Below are 22,321 nucleotides of genomic sequence, written 5' to 3' on the forward strand. Positions count from 1 at the left end.
CGTGTTTTTGGTTACATTGGATCAATATACTAGTACCCGTAAACGTTGTTTTCAAGCTGATTTCTCCTCTTCTAATTCGTTTTTGAATAAAGTAGAATTTTTACTTCAACATTTAAGTTTCATCAACAACGTGACGTAAGCTTTGTTTACGTGACAAAGAGTTTTGAGTTTTCTATCTCGCTTTCAATTCGATGACTGGCATTCAAACATTGTTTGTCTTCAATACAAAATGCCTTACAAAAATATTGTAAATAAAACAAAGAGGAAAATAATTTTTTACCAAAATTCTGACCATGCCCTATTAATGAAACCACATTACACAAAAACGCCACGAATTTTTAAATTAAAAGTATTTACTTGTAGATTTATGCTAATCTCTTTCAATTAAAAAAGCCTTTGCTGTGCTTTATAGTCCAGATTTAACTGCAGCTGATTGCAAAGGACATCGTCAGAACTTATTTGAAAATATTTTATTGTACCATGCTCTTTGTTTACAATGCTTTATAAGGGTATTTCAAATCCTCAAAAAACCTGAATGTTATTTGAGCATCGAAATTAACACTTCTTTTTCAAATTAAACCAAAGATATATTTATTGTACATATTCATAATGAAATACAAGGTTAAAAACTTTGTATTTAACAAATTTTAGAAACACTTTATTTTTGCTCAAAATGAATAGAAAATTAAAAAAAAAGTCTCGTAACATATTTAATGTCAGCTTCTCTGATAAATGTTAACAAAAACATGACATGACCCTCGTTAAGCTTATAAAAATAATGAAATCTGAGCTTTGCAGCTTGCTTACAGTACATCTCGAAAACTAACATTCATCTGTATAAACATAAACAATAACTCATCGAATAAATCTTAATATTACAAATCGCTAAACGAAAGCATGTGTAAAGTAGAGCGTGACTATCACATTAAAACTATAATTGGTTTGCACAAATTCCTGCTTTTTGAAATAAGAAGAATTTTGAAATATTTTCTACAATTTTTGCATAAGATATTGCTTTATGATAATTGCTTTTTTGGTAGCTATTTCCTCCCAAAAAATTATCATCTTTAATGTTATGCGTAATCTACTTGCAAATGAATCGATAAAGGAAGCATCAAGAATGAAGTGCTTTATCTGAGTGCTTGTGTACCGATGATTATTACCTGTTTATTGTGTGAAGCCATTCTAAAATAATTTCAAACGCTTGATGTAGCCACCCATTAAAACACAAAATAAATTTGATGTTGTAAACATTTGTCTTGAATAAATCATATTTTGATTACTATCAAAGTAAGAAACATTTCCCTCAATGGATATCAGAGGAAAACACATCTTAAAAGCACAGGTAAAATCCAGTTTAATTTTCCAAAGTTATTTCCGTCTAAAATTGAATAGTTTACCACGGTACATAAATCATTTACTTAGTTTAAAAATCTTTTTGGGTAGTGCCTATCATTGGCATTTAGCACAAAGCAATTGTGGCCTCAATTATCATTTGGCGGTAAAGACGTACCCCCCCCCCCCCACCCCAAAAGACAAAAACCTTAATATTCTATTGTCTGTATTGTATTGTTTGTATTGTGAGTGTTTCATTTTTGAAAGCCACTCCCTTTTTGACTCTAAGACCCATTTCTTATTCTTGTCAAGGGATTAGTTTTTGAAAACTTCTCCATTATGAAAAAACGATGTCATTATTGAAGATGCCTATTTTGTATTTCTTTTCTACCTGATTGGCTGCCTAAACGGAAACAGGGAGTGGAAATTCCATTTAGCAATACGTTAAAAGCAGTGAAAAACTCGACTATTACATGTTGGACCATCAAAACTAGAATTTAGAATCATCGGAAAGAAAAAAAAAGGTAAGACACGCCTTTGTGTAAGAGTTGTTATTCTCTTTTCGGGGGATCTTATTATCTCATAAAGTAACATTATTAAGCTTATCTTGTTTATTGTCGCCGTGTGCAATGCATCGTTATTGAAAATGTTGAATGCATAGCAAGAAAACAATAACATTCATCATTACAATTAATATCTGGTGCAATGCTAATCTTAAACAAAACTCCATTCCTACCAGTCCTATTCAAGCAGATAAAAAGCACTAATATTTAGTTAGGTATTTTTTGTCAGGTGCAACGATACACAGCATATGGGTGTAATAGTAAAAATAAAACTTATTGAGTGCAAAAATAAGTCGCCGGTAATTACTTCACCATCGGTGGAATCTGAAAAAAGTACTTGCAAATAAATTATGGTTTACATTTTACATATAAAAAAAAAATAACAATTTATTATGTGAATTATTCAGAGAAACTACAACTTTAAGATTCTAATGAAAAAATTGTATATCTTCCTCACAAATGTGCAAAAAATGTTTAATATGGTAGCGTAATGTAATAAATAATAACATTTTATTTCAGATATGTTTGCTCTAAATTGGATACTCATCCTGTTCATGGTTGTCTTAATTATGAATTTGGGGAGCGGATCCAAGTGTTCAACTAACACTCACTGCAAATGTTATGACGTCGGAAGAAAACTGTTTGCGGATTGTTCTGATCTATCTTTGAATACAGCTCCATATTTTCAAGAAAACGTTATTGGTATCAATTTAGCGAATAATAAATTTTCAAAAATACCACAATCGCTTCCAAAAAATCTTTTATACTTAGACATTTCGAATAATAATCTAGTTTCGTTGGACAATGGTTCGATTGCTAGATACAAACTACTTCAAAATATTTCCCTTTCGGAAAACAAGCTCCAAGAAATTTTAATTGGGACTTTTGAATCGAATATACATCTGAGGAATTTAGACATTTCGTTCAACAGAATTTTAACGATCGAGGTTATGTTCAACGTATCACATGATTTGAAGTCTTCAGAAATACAGACTCTAAATTTTGAGAAATTGCAATGTACATATGGAGTCAGCCAAATAATGCGACTGTATCACGTGGCCTCTTTACAGCATACGGGACTTCTAGAACTAAATATAGCTTCGAATCGAATAAGCAGTTTCGAACTAGGTGTTCTAAACCTGTTGCCCAGATCTCTACGCGTTCTTAATATTGCGGACAACGTTTTGAGTTTCGGATTTTACATCATGGAATTTGCGTCCCTTTCAAACGTACAAATTTTGAACGTTAGCTTTCAAAATTCTTTTCACCAGGTTGGTACGAACAGAGATTTTTTTGAACAATGTAATGATTCTAGAATTTCGACTTGTAATTGTGAAGGTCTTAGCAAATACAGCAACAGTTGGAAAAAATATGACAACCTTTCTACTCCCATCTCTTTTCCTGTAGATCCAGATGATAATTTAAAAAAGGCAAACTTTACAATTTATATCCCGAGGAATTTACAAAAACTATATTATCACGACAATTTAAACAAAATGTCCGTTCCGTTCCTACCCTTCGGACATCACAATAAGCTAACTCATTTATTTGTATCGCGAAACATTTTCTATGAAGCTATTGGTCCAGTCAGTGGTATTGAACACGTTCAGTACATTGATTTTTCAGCAAGTTTTTGCATGTTTATTGCCAAATCATTTTTCAAACCTTTCATCAGTCTTGAGTTCTTAATTGCATCCAACAATGCCTTGGCACAGGTATTCGAAAACGATAAAAATGGTGAGTTGTTCATGTATCAAAAAAGGCTGTCAAATCTAGATCTTTCATTTAACAGAATCGCCCATCTTCCAAAACTAGTGTTCCAGCACAACTGTAATATGTCACATTTGAATTTGAGCTACAATGCACTAAGCGACTTTGTTGTAAAGATTGATCATATGAGAAACTTAACCAGGCTAGATATGTCCTACAACCAACTGTCAGAGTTAGGTCCAGATACACGGTCCTCATTAGATACCGTCGCAACACGTACAATTCAAGTTAATCTGGTTGGAAACAACTTGAAATGCTCTTGCGAAAATCTTGACTTTCTTAGGTAGATTCGTGATTCTAAATGTAATGAGTTTGTTGGTGTAAATAATTATACCTGCTCGCTTGGAAATGAAACGGCAGCTTCATTTAATAAAATTGGACAGATCGTTCAGATTTTGGAGAAAAAATGTTCATCCTACACGCTGATAATAGTTCTGATGACGACATTAATCATCGTTACCATGACAACCACAATGAGCCGAATACTCTATAGGTACCGATGGAAACTACGATATATGTACTATGTTGCCAAAGAAAAATATAAGAGCGAAAATCATTCATGCGAGGAGAAAGATCGGAGTTCTTTTCGCTTCGATGCCTTTATTTCGTATGCAGACGAGGAACGACTGTTCGTCTTCAACCTTGTAAAATATCTCGAGGAGGAATGTAACTTGCGATTATGCATTCATCATAGAGATTTTATCCCTGGAACGGGCATAGCTGACAACATCACCAACGCGATTCACTGCAGCAGACACACTGTTTGTTTCATGACGTCACATTTTCTGCAATCTCATTGGTGTATGTTCGAACTAAATATGGCGCGAATGGAAGCGATTTATTCACGGAACGGACAGAATGTTTTATTTTTGGTTGCTTTAGAGAAAGGAACAATGAAACATTTACCACTTCAGTTGATGGACCTTGTCGATAGTAATTCGTATTTGGAGTATCCAGGAGAGGAAAGCGGGATTGAAATCGCAGCGTTTCGATCCAAACTGGGAGAGACGCTGGCTTCAGGATCAGATTGACAAGCTGAAAGTTGTTGTTCAAAGATTTCAACTTCCTTTTTCATGATTATTATGTTTGATGTTTTGTGATATATTTGATGAACACATGCAGAGTAAGTGATAGTAACATGTAATGTTGATTTAATCTTAAATCAATTGCAACTATTACTTTCAACCATTTTATGCCTGCCATTTAATTGCCTTAATAGTATCATTAATATTTCCTGCTGCTCCATCCATATCTTTGTTTATGAAATATATAAACATTAAATTGCCTTAAAAGTATACACAGTATTGCCCTTTGCCCCATTCCTTCGTCAATCATTCCTCTTTAATCGCTGTAAAGAATTTTGGTAAACTTCGTAGATTTCTACATATTGTTTAGTGGTGCATATTACTCGAAAATTACAATTTTATATTTCTCTTTGAAATAAGGTAATGTTGAACTAAGAATTCAGGTCAGTTAATTTATGAACCGTGTATTTGTCTGTTTCCTCTTAAACCACTGAAAAGAATATTGTTCAACTTATAGGAAATAAGGACACGATTAGTGCATATCGCCCTTAAATTTTTATTCTATTATTTTTTGATTTTTTTTGTAATCAAACGATCAGTCTTATGTAACTCATTTAATGGTAAAGATTCATGCATCAAATGGTTTATAGATTTTGTTTCTTTGAGCTGAAAATTATATTCTTTTACTGAAAGAAAATGTTGTAGGTTTCTTGACACCAAGTGGAAGGGTGCTCATTGTATGGACATTCAAATTCCATCATATTTTTATTTTTTCAACTGAAACTTTTGTTTATTTTATTCAAAACCATGCTTGTTAGCACAACTCTTATTAAACCACTCAAAAGAGTTTCAAGTAACTGTGTAGGCTTAAAGAACTTCATTGTAAATCAATGAGCATACTTTCGAAAAAATTCCAGTCCAGAGATATTTCTGGAATGTTTGACCTTTTGAACCTGAAATATTAAAAATATTGATTAAAGTTTAAAAAATTTGCTCTATTTGTAGCACATCTCTCAAATTCCTAAATATAATTATGATGACATAATTTGAAGATGCGCAAATAACCAGGAAATTCTGAACCCTTTTTTGGAAATTTGGCCTTTTTGAACTTACAATGGTTAAATGAAATTAAATGAAAATGTATAGATATAACTGTACATATTTTTACACAAAGTTTTAATGTGATTATTTTATCTGGACATATGCCTGTTCATTAAATTATTTGTGTATTTGATTCTTATCGTGCTATTTATTATCTGGATTATAATGTTTACATGGAAAGTTTTCAGTGTTTCTATTAATAGCAAAACAGCAAAATTATTAGTAAACAAAATACTGGTGAAATAAATAGGTTAAAGTTACTATTTTTAGACGTATTAACATTTTCAGCGAGAGATTCGTGAAGAACTTGATTCATCATTAACTGCCAAACACTATTACCAAGTTAATGACTTTTTCTTTTTGTTGTAAAATATCACTTTTGGATTAATAAATTGTGTCGAGTGTCCGTTTTGGTGATATGAACCCTGTCATTTATGTGTCAACATAGAACAACCGTTAAGGTAAGAAAGATAACACAATGCATCATTTGTTTAGTTGAACGATTTAATTTTCTGTCAATCGATTCATTTAATACATAAGTAATATTTTTTTTAATCTACATTTGAATGCTATTTTTAAATAATTTATTTCTGGTTGTAACGCGCTTTCTGATTGGCTAAAAATTATTATATATCGTATAAAGAATGTTGCCTACGTCATAGTAAGACTTACGTCAAAAACGTATCAATACGCCTGATGTTAGGTTTGAATTTTGTACTATTGAACGTCATTTTAAGGGTCAAATAACCGTTTTTATCTACAATGAAGAGTAAAAAAATTAAATTATAAGCAATGATTCAATATTTATTAGTTTTATACGATATTAAAATGGTTTGAAACTGTTTACACTTTTTTATAAACCGCTTCGCGGTTTATAAAGTGTAAACTGTCCCAAACCATTTTGCATCGTATAAATACATATTGAATTCATCCCTTAAATAAAAGCTCAATACTGAATAGCTTTGCACAAAACATTGAATGAAAATATCAAGCTGCTCAAAGCCATCTGTACTCAAAATGTACAGTCTCTTAAAAGAGGGTGTCATCTAGTTTAGTCTCTTAAAAGAGGGTGTCATCTAGTTACTTCCAACAACGCTATCTTTACGGGAATTTTCTTTTTAAAAAATCTTTTGTTTAATTTGTTTCATTTGTTTTCTCGAGTGATGTTACATATGTTTTTGAATATTTTATTTTCTAAAATCTAAATTGTATAATTACTCATAAACATTAACAAATAAGTTGATTTGAAACTACATTGGAAACAAAAGTGTTACTGTACTGAAAAAAATCAATGCTCTTGAGTTTCAAAGGGAAGTTTTCTTAAGAATTAAAAGAAAACAGTTATTTGGTTCAGTCGCAGTGAAAAATAATACATGACGTTTTTTAAAAAAAAAAAAAAATTAGAACATATATTTAACTCGGATATAATGGACAAGAAGTTAAAAATATTAATGTTGACTTTGAAATGGGCTTACTTAGAAATTAATTGCACTGCTGAAGTCTCTTTTTACTCATATTTTCCCCTTGTAATGATAAATAGGTCTTAAAAGCTAATTTTAAGGAGAAGAAATTTAATTCTGGAATGGATACATCATGTGATGAGTTTACAAAAAACAATATGATTTTTGAATGAAAGGCTAAATTTGAAAATCGATTTGTACAGTTCTTTAATATATCAAATTATTTATTTCAAATTAAAGAGTGTATAAACTTTAATTACAACGCGGGGGTGTTAAGGAAGCATATGGAATCTGAGTTGCATGTAATTCCGTGGAATCACAAATCTTAGTTATCATGTACATATTCAAATATCTAAGCAAAGAAATGTAGATCAAAAACAAATAGAAAATACTGAAGACAATTGTTTTCCAGAAATTAGTTTGTGTTACGTAGATTTACACATCGATGACGTCATTACTAAAAGTTGAATGTCGTGTGAATTTGATCGGAAAGCATTGTAAACATATTCAAAATATAACGAATCTAAGAACTCTAATAAAGTATTGTGGTGTGATTTATTGAGAATTGAACATAAGAATACCGGGGAAGATGTTAGTTTTATCAATCATTCGCTAAAAGGTATGTAAATTTGCTTTTATTTCTCAGCCAGGCTTTCCTCTGTCGTTGTTTACGATGTAAAAATCCGACCAGAACAACACTACCCCGTATATATTGAACTTTAAATTTTATACGTATCGTTAGTTTGATCAATGCTTATATTGAAAAGTGCTGCTAGAATCCCATGTTGTGTGTTGAATTGATGCAATTTACCGTTTTCCGTGCAAACTATGTAAAAGTTGGGAAGGTTTTACTAGAACCGGATAAATAACTTTTTAATAAGGACAAACATAGGATTCTAGCAGCATTTTTGATTAAACTGAGATGTTTTGCTTTCACTTGGTATGCTTATTTTATTTTGGAAACCGCGGGGTAGTGTTGTTCTATCTCATTTTATGTTAAGGAATATACGTAAGCTATTTATAGTTGTCACGTGATAATGTACCAATGTGGCAGTAATGTACTACCCGATTTTATTGCACTGACATCTATTTTAAAGGATAATACTAAGTTTTTGATCTTATTCAAAATAATTATCTTATTTCACGATTTTGAATATAACAGTCAAAATAAGACGCTTATTTGCCCATATGCTTCCTTAACACCCCCGCGAATTCATCAAAGTGATTGAATAACACAACAGAAACACAAATTCTCATTCATAACAAGGACTTTGGGTAGCCGATGATAAAAATACATTAAATAAATGATAATTGTGGTTATCTATGATTAAAAATTAATTGATAACATGATATGTTGTACTTCAAATATAAATTTTAAAAAATGCATTGAAATTATAAAAGGACATGAATTTACGATTAAAATATTTAATTAGAGAAACGAAATGGACACGAATTAATAAATCAAAATATCTATTATGGATGTATCAGTTTGAAACCTCAATTACGTCTCAACAATGTAAAAAAACATTTAAAGTTGTAAATGCCAATTTACGAAATTAAGTTAATGTAGACAATGTCCGGAATAAAAAAAAAAGTGAGAATAGTTGTAATAGGTGAGTAAAAACAAATTACCTGTAATTACATTGCTATAGTGTACTTCACATATAAATACATCCTGACTTATAAAAACTTTTTTTTGTCAGTGATCAATATCACATATCACATGTATTGAATGTGTTCATGCTACATAAAAGAAGTTGCTTGCAAAATTATGATCACTCGGTGTGGTCAATATACCTACACCAGCGCAAAATACAAAATAATGACCACGGTGGATACAATTTTTTTTCAGGGAACACCCGACAAAAATATCTTCATAGGTATAGGTATTTATGAACGTAATGTTTAAGGCGAGGTAACTCGTTTTGTATGATAATAAAATATGAAGTGGCAGCCATGGTGATGATTATTCTGTTTGTTGTTTTTATGTTCTTTGATGCATTTGAAACGACAATGAAATAACTTTAAGGGTAAAAACATAGAAAATAAAAGATAAGAACATGAAATGTTGATTACATCCTAAGTTAATTCCAATATGACTTTAAGTCATTTTATGTTTGTTTGGTTTTTTATCAAAAGATTTGGTTACATTATCTGTATCTTAGTTTATTAAATAAATATACATTTAATTGGCTTAATACAGTAGTATATGAACAATCTTGCATGTTGCTCAATCTGTCAGTCAGTCAGTGCTCGTAAACTGCTTTGAAGAATTTTGAGAAAGTTTCTAGGTTTTACATAATGTATATACCGGTATTATCCGGAAATTACAATTATTTTTTTCTCTTGAAATTATGTTTTTTTATTAAACATTTTAGATATATATATATATATATATATATATATATATATATATATATATATAAATATATATATATATATATATATATATATATATATATATATATATATATATATATATATATATATATATATATATATATATATATATATATATATATATATATATATATATATAATAATGAACCGTCTTTTCTGCGTGTTTCCTCTTCAAAAGCTGTAAAGAATATGCTAAACTTTATCGTAAGTATAGACACAATTCATGCAAATTTCGCGTAAAATTCCATTCTATTATTAAAACTATATGTAAGGGTTATAATTTTATGGACATTCTACATGCCACATCATCAACTGCCACACACAATTACCAAGTGAGTTCCTTTTTAGTGTTGCTGTAATATATAACTTTATCTAAGATTGTTTAATTAATTAGACAATGTTGACCGTAATTTGTGGTAGCAGGGGTCGTGTCAGTAATGTGTCAACCTAGAAAAAGGTAGATCGTGAAGGTAAGATAGAAATACAATCTATTAATTGTTTTAATAAAAAAAATGAACATAGTAAAACTCGGTTAAAGCGAAGTCCTAGGGACCAATAGAATCACTTCGTTATATCAGTAATTCGTTATATACGTATAACGTTATATCTGTATAACGTATAACGAATTCGTAATAATAACTATAGCCAATTCCCTATATATATGTTTTACTTTCACCAGACAATAACTTTTGCTGATTGAGGCTTAAAATAAAAAATTACATTACTTTGATACCTTTATGAATTGGATCGTAAGATTTTTCTATATGTATTCCTATGTAAAAATTTCGACCCCCTATTGTGGCCCCACCTTCCCCCCGGGAATCATGATTTGAAAAAAAATTGAATCTACACTACCTGAAGATGCTTCCACACAAGATACAGCTTTTCTGCCTAACTGGTTTTTGAGAAGAACATTTTAATTGATTTTTCTCTATACATTTGTATCTAAAAAGTTGATCCCCCATTGGGGCCCCACCGTACCCCCGTTTGGACAAGCTTGCATCTAGAATACTTGAGGATGCTTCTACACAAGTTACAGATTTTTTGGCCAATTGATTTTTGAGAAGAATATTTTTTAAAGATATTTTTCTGTATATTTCACCTCAGGTGAGCAAGACTTAATATACTATAGAAATACTGACATCTAGCCTAAAACACTTTGCAGAAATCAACTATTACCCAAAGATCATGCCGTATTATCATTAGAATTTGTATTTTAGTTGTTAAAGTACCGTACCTGTTAATGTATCTTATTTTCTGCAAGTAACAGTCAGCTCTCTTGTTTACTGATGTCTATATTTGATTGGTGCATAAAAATCACAAAATACAAACAATAGTTACAAACCGCAATTCATGAAAACGAAACGAAAATCAAAACAAGATAAAACCACCACCAAAGGTGAAAATGTCAACCCATTGGAATATTTGATCTTAATTAACTTCACAAAATCGGCATCAATGTATCTTGCATGTTTCAAATATTCCTTTCGCATGCAAACTGTTTCACAACAACCAAATTCATCTTTGTCAGATTGACCCATTTCTCATACTTTCAAAATAGCCGCTTCAAAGAGGTTTTTGAGATATGGAATACCGAACCCGAAGTTATAAACTGATCAAAGCCCACCCCTTCCAATTATTTTTATCATAATAACTCAAATTCGGAAAAAAGATTGGTCCTTAATTTTTGCAATTTATTTTTTCCTTTCCATAAGGGTTATTTATTTTAAATTGCGTTGAATTTGACTCAGTCGTTCTTTAGATAAAGATTTTTAAAAATGCACTCCCTTTTTCTACAGTTTTCAGGTTTTCTCCGCTTTGAATAGAAATCAGTCTTTCATTTCTGCAATTTATATTTGCCTTACCATAAGGGTGTTCTGTGCCAAATTTGGTTTAAATTGGCCAAGCAGTTTTAGAGAAGAAGTTCAAAATGTGAAAAAATTTACAGACGGACAGACGGATGACGGACAATATGCGATCAGAATAGCTCACTTGAGTTTTCAGCTTAGGTAAGCTTCAAAAAATGATTTTCGAATTACAAAAATAAATTTAAGAATAGAATTGAACACTTGATTTAATGAATAAAACCTAATGTTAATTATAAATAAAAATGTGTTTAAACCTCAGCTATATTTCAACAAACTGAATAACATAATATAAACACAAATTCTTATATATCAAATGAAACTGGGCAGTCGATAATTAAAATCGGTAAATGATAATAGCGGTTATCTATGATTAAATATTAATTAATTACACGACATATTGCATTACAAATAACAATGCATTTTGGCAGTATAAAATGTAACACTTATTTGTCCCTTGTCAATATCACATATCACATGCAAGACATTTGTTCATGTTATACAGTTGCCTACAACATTATGAACACTTGATCACTCTACTTATATAGCCACCAAAAAAAATTAAAAAATGATCACATTGTACAAATTCAATATGTCAGAGATATATTGTAAAATATGAAATAGCAGTAAATCTGATTAATAAGTAAAGATTAAAAAAAGCATATTACAATATTATACAAAACATGATTTGGTAATATTTTTGCGCAACAACGCAATTGATTTTCCCTTAACTGGAAAAACACTGGAAAATAACTTGTCAACGAGTTTTTATAAAAAATAACATGTTAAATTACGGTAAGACTAAACACACGAATATGTTAATTTGAGGATGTTTGTTATTCATATTTGTTTTATTATTGATTATAGTTGAGATGTTAAAAAGTATTTTCATAATATCATTAGCCCACAAATTTCTTACTGTAATCAAACACTTACATAGAACAATTTCTTATGCTCGGAAGCAAAAAAATTTAGATGGTTGTACAAATTAGATTAATGAGGGATAAATATAGACCCAAACACATGAAAGCAATATGCTAATTTCTGTTAGCTATATTTTTTGTGAGATATGCAGTAAAGAAGCCTTAATTGTTAGCAAAATTGAATTATAATCGTCTTTTACAAGAACTGTAAATTCATCATGAGAAATGATTTCTTCAAATCGTATTTATCATAAAAGTTGAAGATACATGCAGACTAATCATACAGGTTTCTACAGCAAAATAAAATTTTAAAAAAGTCATATTGCTTTAAGCTGTGATTTAAAAAATGTTAAATAAGTTCTAAACAATATTTTTATTCAAGCTGAGTTGTAATGGAAGATGATGTTCTGAAGTCGGATTCACGCATCCTCAATGTTCCTGCGAGTTTCGAGCGAAAAGCTGAAACTTCATCATTATCTTCATTTTCAGGATATTCTAGGTAGGATCGGTTCTCAATCAGATCCATGAAAGAAAATGGAATTTTCGCTATAGCTAATTTTTCTAACACCACTAAAAATGAAACATTTTCGCCGTTTCTCGAGTATATTTCTTCCATTCGCGCCATATTCAGTTCAAACATACACCAATAGGATTCCAAGAAGTGTGACGTCATAATTGCCACAGTTCTTCTGCTGTTATGAATGGCGTTAGTGATATTATCAGCAACACCTGTTCCAGGAATAAAGTCACGATGGTGTATACAAAGTTTCAAATTGTGGTCTGTTTCCAGTCGCTTCACGAGTTCGATCACAAAACGCCTATCTTTGTCGGCATATGACACAAAGGCATCAAAATAATATGCACTGTTTCCTGTGTTGTCTGGTCTTTGAACATTATCTCGGTATTTTTCTCTTGCTACGTAATACATATACCGAAGTTTCCACCTGTATCTGTACAAAATGCGCCAGAAAGTGGTCGTTATGAAGACAATTATAAGTGACGTCATTATTACTATAGTGATAATGTATGAACTGCATTGCTTTTCCAAGTCTTGCAGCAATTTATCAATATCCGAAAACCTAAACCGAGTTTTCTCATATGTACAAATAAAATTATCCAAATCAAAAAATACCACATTTTTGGAGAACTGCATCCATTGCAGGAATTCCAAATTCTCACAATTACACATCCATTTATTATGTCCTAAGTTAACGAACAGTTTTTGAGTTTTGGAAAGAAAGTCGATTGTGTTTCGCGTTTTAGCATTTAAAGACGATAATTGGTTATTGGAGAGGTCCAACAACTTCAGACGTTTCATATTTTCCAGAGAAGCTGAAAATTCACTGAGGGAGTTGTAGCTGAGATTAAGTATTTCTAGTTTATAAAGGTTACGGAAGATGGCGGACGGAAGTTGAGTTATTCTGTTCCTAGCTAATTTTAAGACTGTCAAATTGGCCAAGTTCCGAAATATTTGACCGTGATGGTCACTGCCCAGAACTTCTCCTAGAGCATTCTTTGAAAGATCAAGGTAAGAGACGTTTTGAATCCCGTCAAAGAAATGGTTAGATATATATCTGCAGAAATTGTTAGACAAATCAAGGTACTTGACACTGTTTATACCCAATATAGGACCATTTAATTCATAAATGATGCTATTCTGTAAATACAAATGGGTCAACCTTGTTGGACTAACTGTTTTAAAGGTGAAGTCTTGGATTGTCATTTTATACAAGTTGTCGTGAAAATATAACACTTTTAACTTAGGCGGAAGGTATATGGTAATATTTGGTGCTGATGAATAATAATTTCGTTTAATTATATTTAATTCCTCACTATACTCGTTTAATTTATTAGATTTACATGTCGGACTCCTACGTGTATCATTGCAATCAATAAAAAAATCTTTAAGTTTTATTTGGTGGAAATATTGTTGAAAACTTGCATCAACACTACGAATACTATGTAAGCTTCCAAACTCTGCTAAATACAATCCAAAACTCAGAACATTGTTTGATAGATTAAGGTATTTAAGTGATTTTGGTAATATTGATAGAACTCCAAATTCCAAACTATTAATTCTGTTTGAAGCTAAATTTAAAACCTCCAACTGAGTTGTCCTAAGACCTGCTATATCAAATTTCCGAATGATGAAATTTACACCATATGTACACTGCAGTTTTTCTAAATTTAGAATGCGGAGAGAGGAGGAGGATCTAAAGTCATGAGACACATTACCAAGAACCTTTATTGTTAGCTCTTCATTCTTTGATAAATCAAGATTAACCAGACTACTTGAATTCGCAAAAGAACCTGATTCAATCGAAAGAAGAATGTTTTTGGATACGGTTAAATTTTGTAATTTTGAGTAGTTCGCTAAATCCGTTTTTCCAATGTATTCAAGGCTGTTCTCAGAGATATCGAGATGAACAATGTTCCTTGGAAGGTTTGCCGGGAATTTAGTAATCCTGTTGTTTGCAAGATTGATGGCACCTACATCAGCGTTAAATGATGGGACTCTAATTAGGTCCAAGTTTTCACAATCCGCAAAAAGAAGTCCTGCCTCTTTATAACAGGTGCATTTTGGGTTGGATGAACAACTGAACCTTACTGCCCCGACGAGATTGATGAAAACAATTGGAAAAATTCCTAGAACGACTTGTTGAAATACAGGCATCATTACTAAAAGTAAAAAAAAGAACAGAAAATTTTTACATATTTTTCTGATAATTTTGTTTCTATTCTCCTCTATTCATAAGAACATTATTGGATCATGCATGCATGTCATGCTATCTTATATATATATATATATATATATATATATATATATATATATATATATATATATATATATATATATATATATATAATTTTATATATATATATATATATATATATATATATATATATATATATATATATATATATATATATATATATATATATATATATCTTTTATTTTCTTTATTTCTCTTGTTTATTATTTTTACTGTGTTTTCTCTCTTTTCAATATGCTATATTTAATACATCACATATTATTTTCCCGTCTCTCAAGTAAGTTAATGAAAAAACCTTAGTGATAAAATTGATGAAATGTTTTATTAAAGGCACACGCAAAAAGTATTGTTTAATAAGGAATAAAAAAAATGAAAAAATCCAATAAAATCGGCGGTATTTTAAGGCAAAGAAAAAAACAACAAATTGTGTACACGTGCATGCTCTATATATAGAACATGCTGGTGCAAAAAAGGTGGGGGGGGGGGAGAAATAGATGAAGTGATTCATCAATTCAAAATGAAATAAAAACTCAGTACATGTCAGCTTTAGCCAGTTTATTTTGTCGTGAATTTTGATATAAGAATAACATGTATTAAATCTCAACAGTAAATTAAAATATCTTAATACGGACATTTTTTCTAAACCCGTAGTTACCGTCCGTGCAACCACTAGGCCATTATTGAATATGTAATATTAACAGTAGAAGACAAATATTAAATTCGTCCATATGACTGTTCAATTCATGAAATCATTTTTTTCTTTTAGTTTTTTTGAACAGAATAGTTAGAAAGATTGAATTCATTGATACTTTTTTGTTTTTATATGGTATTTTAGTTTCTTAGTTTTTAAATTTTCATAAATGGCAGAAGTCAGTAGTTCTGTCTAAAAGAGCTTGACTGAATTATATTGATGTACATTAGTTTGTTTCCAATCTAACCCCCCCCCCCCCCCAAAAAAGGTAGAAAAACAGAGTTTCTCACATAAAATCTCGTGTAAAACACCTTATATTACAAATTTAAAAAATGTCCACATAATGTTTCATTGCCACAATATGTTAATTTCAAACTTAAGCGTGACTTTAAAAAGGAAGTGAATTTTCTGTTTCTGTCTCTGTTCATTTAAATACCCAACTTAACTACCCCGACGATGTGCTTTCGACCGGAAATATCTGAACTATGCAGTTCAAGGTAGCAAGGGTCTTACTTGATGTATTTAGATTGTTATGCTTAATAATATCTGACAATACAATATTTCTTTTTATGAATATAAACATGCATCATGTTTTCTTTAACAACACAAGTAAAACATCATACAAATCCAGACCATGACAGATAATTTTGTTATGGAAAAATAACATTAATTTTCAATTTATTACTGACAACACAGATTTGAATTATTTTTTTCCAGATGAAAGTATGTATTTTTTTAAATGAAACCTTATGTTTATAAAAAACAGAAAACAAAAGTTGAATTCGATTGAGTTATCTATATGAACTCCTTTCAGATACTTTTAACAAAAAAAAAATAAGTAGACTGAGGGGTATTATGAAATGCATGTTATCCGCCCAATGCTTATTATAACTCGTAACTGTTTCGTTAAAGATTTTTTTAATTCCATGTAGTAACAGGGTTGGCAAAAAATCGAGAAATACTCATTTTTCCCAGGACGGTGGGAAATACTGGTAATTCCCGGGATTTACTGGTATTTCACTGGAAATATTGGGAAATAAAGTATAGCTTCATATTATAGTACTTCATACTTAGTCTTAATCAAAATCATATCTGTAGGGATGTACGCAACAGTACACCTTGTCAGCCATGAAATTTTATTATTGTCTTTGATATTAACAAGTTTTGACTGGCCAGTAACACATTGGTTATCTTCCTATGAATATTCCAAACATGGTTCATTCATACATCATTGTTATTTGTTTTAAGTCAGTCAAATGATCAGTTATCATAAACATGATATCAAAAGTTCCACTTTCTGGTTATTTGATGAATGTGAAAATGGACAAAGAAAATTATGAAAAATGAAGTGTGACTTGTGTCACTACCTCAGTATGCAACACACTTGAGAACCTAATTAGCCAAATCATAGTATATATCTCCCCTAAACAGAGGCACAAAACTGTAAAGAGTCAATTATTAAAACAACATGTGTGAATTTTTAATTGTTACTAGTAACATCTACAGTTATTATAACAGTTTATTTTGTGCTTTGAATTATAAATCTATAAAAGACTAAACTTGGGGTTTAAAAGCTAGTCTACATTTTGTAGTCTAGTAGCTATAGAAATTTTAGGGAATAGGTGATCAGGTGAATTTAAAATTCATGAATTGACAGTGAAATGCCAACGTATGTTAAATTGTGTTTTGATGCTTATTGTTAATATCTTATATCCTAAACATACATTTTACATTGAGCAAATTAAAGAAATAAAGATTCTAAATTTGTTTTCCCAGTTTAGTGAAAATCAGTAGTATTTACCAGGACGTGAAAATACCGGTATTTACCACCGGTAATTCCCAGCACTGGTATTTCCCTGCCAACCCTGTGTAGCAACCACTAAAAATAGAACATCCTCTTATGATGTAGTGTTGCATTAGTGGCCAGAAATCTGACCCCTAATATTAAAATTTTTTTTTATCACAAACGTACTACATAAAACATTTAATACTATTAGTAAAACTTCACATCAATTTATCATATTAAATAAAAACGCGACATAAAACATTTTTGATTAGTATTAATATGATTTTTATTCCTTTAATGGATATACTTCAATCAATGATTAAACAATTATAATGACATAATATTGTTTTAACAAGCTTTGGTCAAATCATTGTTCTTTATTTCTTGCCTGCCCTTCTCTTTTATTTCTATGTTTGCTTAGAAGAGTATGTTGATAGGTGATCAAAGATATTGACACAAAAAAAATATGTACATCGCGGACCAATAACAATAAAGCTTTATAATAGGCATAGTAAACTGTCTTGCAAAATGGATGGACAAGTCATGCATTGCATTTTTTGTGCCACTCTGTCTATTTCTCTCTGTGATAGGTAAAAAGTATATCAGATGAAATATGTATTTTTCAAAAACTATTTTAAAAAGTGATTCGTTAACCAAAATGATATGTATTTAATACTGCATTAGTGCTAGTGAATGGTCTTGTCTTATGGATGGACTTCAACCATTGACGATACAATTAAAAATTTGCAACAGTAAAGGTAGTAGAGAGAACAAGATAGTGGGAGAAAAACAAAGAGAAATGCATACCTACATGTACTTAAGTGTAGCAGACTACTATTCTGTCCAAGTAAATCCAAGCCGTGTACTATGTTCTTCTACCGTTGAGTAATGTATCAAAATCAACCTTGACTCGTAAAAGGAAGTGAACATGATCCTGACATTTTTTAAATAAAATTTTGCAATTCAATCTATGTACCCGAGAAGGCTGTATTAACTTTGTGCATTTTAGTGGAAAAACTTAAAAACAGGTTACCTCCGTGCTCTGTGTGTGGATGAAATAACATTAAATAAACATTAGATATTTTAGTTGAACAATGATGACCACAAAATGCATGTTTAAAACCCATACTCAATAGCTAAGAAAGAAGCAGTAATTAGGTTGCTCTATAACTAATGCAGTAACATTTAGTTTACACATTTAGAGAAAGTACATCACTGTATGGAAGTGTTACATAACTGCATATATATATTTTTTTGGTATACCAAGGTTAAGCAATTTTTCCTTAAATGAAAACAAAAATGTCGGTGTTCGTATTTCATTGTGAGCAATTATAACAAAACATTTACACTGTTCTATTTCTATTTTAATTTTGATATAATACAAGGGCATTTTTTCTGTGCTCTATTTTATAACTATGCACCCCGAACATTTCTTTTACAACCTGACCATTTTCATGTCCGAGTTCTCATTCGTTGTATCCTGTCTCCTCCAGCATCACCTGAGTCTACCTCTAATTTGTGTAGAGACCCGTGTTTGCTCTACTCCTGTTTTGTATTTTTCATTTGGACTTTTGATTTTGAACACTTCTTGTTATCACTACATGTCATCTTAAAAGTTTTACATAGTATAATTATAGTGCGTGTCTTCCAAAGACAAGTAAACAATCAAGTTATTTATTCAAAGTTATTATGCATAGAGTATCACATGAAATATCGGCAATATTTTGACTATATGCTATTTACAAATTGAAGTAAACGTTGAATCTATTTATTCAATGAAATGCTTTCTCTGGGGATTCTTGCGGGAAATGAAGGTATAGAGACATTGCAGAACAAATACATAACCCGTGTAAGCGTGGTATGTATTTTTTTTTACAATGATCTTAACCTTCATAAAACAAACGAATCATCAAAGAAATCGTTTTATTGTTTATATTTACATTTTATTTCTACAACTAATAAATTGATCCTAAAAAGTAAACAATATTAAGGTGGCTCTATGCACCCATAGTTTATATAAATTTTCAATAGAAAAACCACAAAACCTGTGAGATATTAAAATGATGATATTGATACTATGGGTTTGTTTAAAGAATTTTAAATGTTTTTTTCGTGTTGTGAAATACTTTTTAAAAAGTTAACTATCAACACATTAAAAGAAAAGTGTTTGTCAAATGATGGATAATTCCTTCAGACATATAAAAAATATAACACTTTATACCTAATTAAAACACTTTTATTGCAATTGTTTTAGTTTTTGTCATAACATAATAATATTCTTACTCTGTTGACAAATCTTCTAAAAAGGCTGTTTGATGTTATAGGAAAATGTATTGTAATAAATATGACAAAAAATTGAATGATAATCATTAAGGTACCTCACTTCACCTATACTTATACTTTTTAAGACACTACGTCACAAGATGACGATTTAAATGTTTTGTTAAACTGTTTATATCGTTCAATTATGTTGCTTATCGTTGTAGCTAAGTTGATAAAGTACTGGGCTTCTGAACCGCATATCATTAGTTCGAATCCGCCTTGAGCTTTTGATCATGTTAACTCATATATTTTTTGAAAATGTAATTTTTCATTAAAAATTGCACATTTATTAGCTTATTAGACTTAAATACTTCTTATCCATTATGCTATCTATCATAATCAAATAATTTTCTGCTGATTTGAGAAAATATTTCAAGTGTAGTGAGCCATCTTAAAAATAAACAAATATTTATTTAATATAATAGTCACTCAGGTAAGAGTTATCTCTCCTTAGTCTCAAGGCCCAAACACTCTGGGGACTTATCAATTGTTTAGTTGAAAAAAATCCTATTTATTGTTTTAGAATGATTAATACATGAATATTTCAATATTGGTCTATCTAAAAAATATATTTGCTTTATGTGGTGTGTGAATGCACAGTTATGGTACGGATATTATGATGAGAGAGAGAGAGAGAGAGATATAGAGAGAGAGAGAGAGAGAGAGAGAGAGAGAGAGAGAGAGAGAGAGAGGGAGCGATGCTGATATTGTTCTGGAAAAAGAACGAAAATGGTAAAGACATATAACACTACATTTTCCGTCAAACGGTTAATATAATTAGTTTTACCTACAATCCGGACAGCTAATAAGGATATTCATGGCAGATGATCGGATAAGTCTATTCACAGTGAAATTTAAAAGAATTTAAAGAGAGAGAGAGAGAGAGAGAGAGAGCGATGCTGAGATTGCTCTGGTAAAAAATCGAAAATGGTAATGACATATAACACTACATTTTCAGTCAAACGGTTAGTTTTACCTACAATCCGGACAGCTAATAAGGATATTCATGGCAGATGATCGGACAAGTCTATTCACAGTGAAATGTAAAAGAATTTAAATCCCTGTTAACGTTAAAAAATTTCAGTTTGATATGTGTGTGTAGAAAACACTTTTAACGAATTCAATGCACGCAAACCGGGAGGTGTTTGAAAAAAAAAGTAGGCACATGAATGCATAATGCTGATACGTCCATATTCATGGAATTGGTTACATGGTAACCTGTTTAAAAACGATGTGTGTCATTAATATATGATATCTATATGAGATAATTGATTATAATTGATTTTTTATATACTAGTATGTGCTACGCGAAATCATTATTCTCATTGATTTTCTATGAAAGAGTGTGATATCTGATAAATGTGTATACATTTTTGCAATGTATTAATCAAAATTGTTCTTTTTTTCACGTGAATGACAAGAATGACATATTGACAGGTGAGAGAGAGAGAGAGAGAGAGAGAGAGAGAGAGAGAGAGAGAGAGAGAGAGAGAGAGAAAGTTTAACAACAAAAAATAGGTTATCTAAACAAAATGTTGGAAGAAAATTAGATGACAGACGAATTAAAAACTTTATTTACAAAGAAGCTACAGTTAATGTTAACTCACATAATATGTAAACGTATCAAACTTATATAATTCTGAATGTTAATCCGATATGTGTCATACTTAGGAAACACTTTCTTATGAATGAAACAAATGACAATAACAAACCGTCAACCATCTCAAAAATCCATAAAACGAAATACAAATGTAAAGCAGAGCAACACTGACTTCCAAATAGATAGAGGTAGGATAGAGGTAGGATCATGTGCCAAGGAGGAGTGAGCATCCTATGCTGACTGGTCACACCCGCCGTGTGCTTTTTGTCGTAATCGGGGAAAAAATCGGTAAAGTCCGTAGACAATTAGGTGATTAATTATGGTCTAACAATTAGTATGAAAAACGTCAGTCAGTATGCGACTCAGTGGAAGATTGAATTAAAGACATGCACACCGGGAAGTGTTTGAGAAAGTAAGCTTTTAAATGCATACTGTTGATGCGTCCATAATAAGGTAATCTTAGCGGTAATATGAAACCCCAAAAAGCTTTCATACGAGCCCAGAGAACAAAAACTTTGGAAAATTGGGATAGGGTATAGTAAACAAAGTTCATTTTCTTTTTTGAGCGCTGTGAATAAAAAATAAATCCTTCTTTATTTTCTTAGAATCTTATAAATACAAAACACCCAACATATTAAAAGAAAGTTAGATCAGGGAAGCTTAATAATGTTTATGCGCTAAACTAAAAAGTCCAAATCTGGTCATA

At 30.7% G+C, this 22,321-nt stretch overlaps 1 protein-coding gene and 1 pseudogene across 5 annotated transcripts; one reads left to right on the plus strand and one right to left on the minus strand.

Annotated features, from left to right (window-relative positions):
• Positions 1-2,419: 2,419 nt before the first annotated feature.
• LOC128172159 (toll-like receptor 4) lies at positions 2,420-6,190 on the plus strand (annotated as a pseudogene).
• Positions 6,191-11,423: 5,233 nt separating this feature from the next.
• On the minus strand, positions 11,424-20,852 carry LOC128172157 (toll-like receptor 4). 5 transcript variants are annotated; one of them, XM_052837931.1, is made up of 3 exons: positions 18,505-18,609; positions 17,709-17,786; positions 11,424-15,121 (listed from the first exon to the last, which is right to left on the minus strand). In XM_052837931.1, the coding sequence occupies exon 3, from the start codon at positions 15,117-15,119 to the stop codon at positions 12,816-12,818; it is 2,304 nt and encodes a 767-aa protein (XP_052693891.1). In that variant the 5' UTR covers positions 15,120-15,121; positions 17,709-17,786; positions 18,505-18,609; the 3' UTR covers positions 11,424-12,815. The 5 variants fall into 5 exon arrangements, with proteins under 5 accessions (XP_052693891.1, XP_052693892.1, XP_052693893.1 ...); XM_052837932.1 differs by having other exon boundaries at positions 18,501-18,518; XM_052837933.1 differs by lacking the exons at positions 17,709-17,786; positions 18,505-18,609 and adding an exon at positions 20,803-20,852.
• Between the last annotated feature and the right edge of the window lie 1,469 nt (positions 20,853-22,321).

This window comes from Crassostrea angulata, chromosome 2 (genome assembly GCF_025612915.1).
Source record: "Crassostrea angulata isolate pt1a10 chromosome 2, ASM2561291v2, whole genome shotgun sequence".
NCBI classification, from domain to species: domain Eukaryota; kingdom Metazoa; phylum Mollusca; class Bivalvia; order Ostreida; family Ostreidae; genus Magallana; species Magallana angulata.

Excerpts from the sequence above, each read along its gene's own strand:
- LOC128172157 (XM_052837933.1), bottom strand. The coding sequence starts at position 15,119 with ATGATGCCTGTATTTCAACAAGTCGTTCTAGGAATTTTTCCAATTGTT.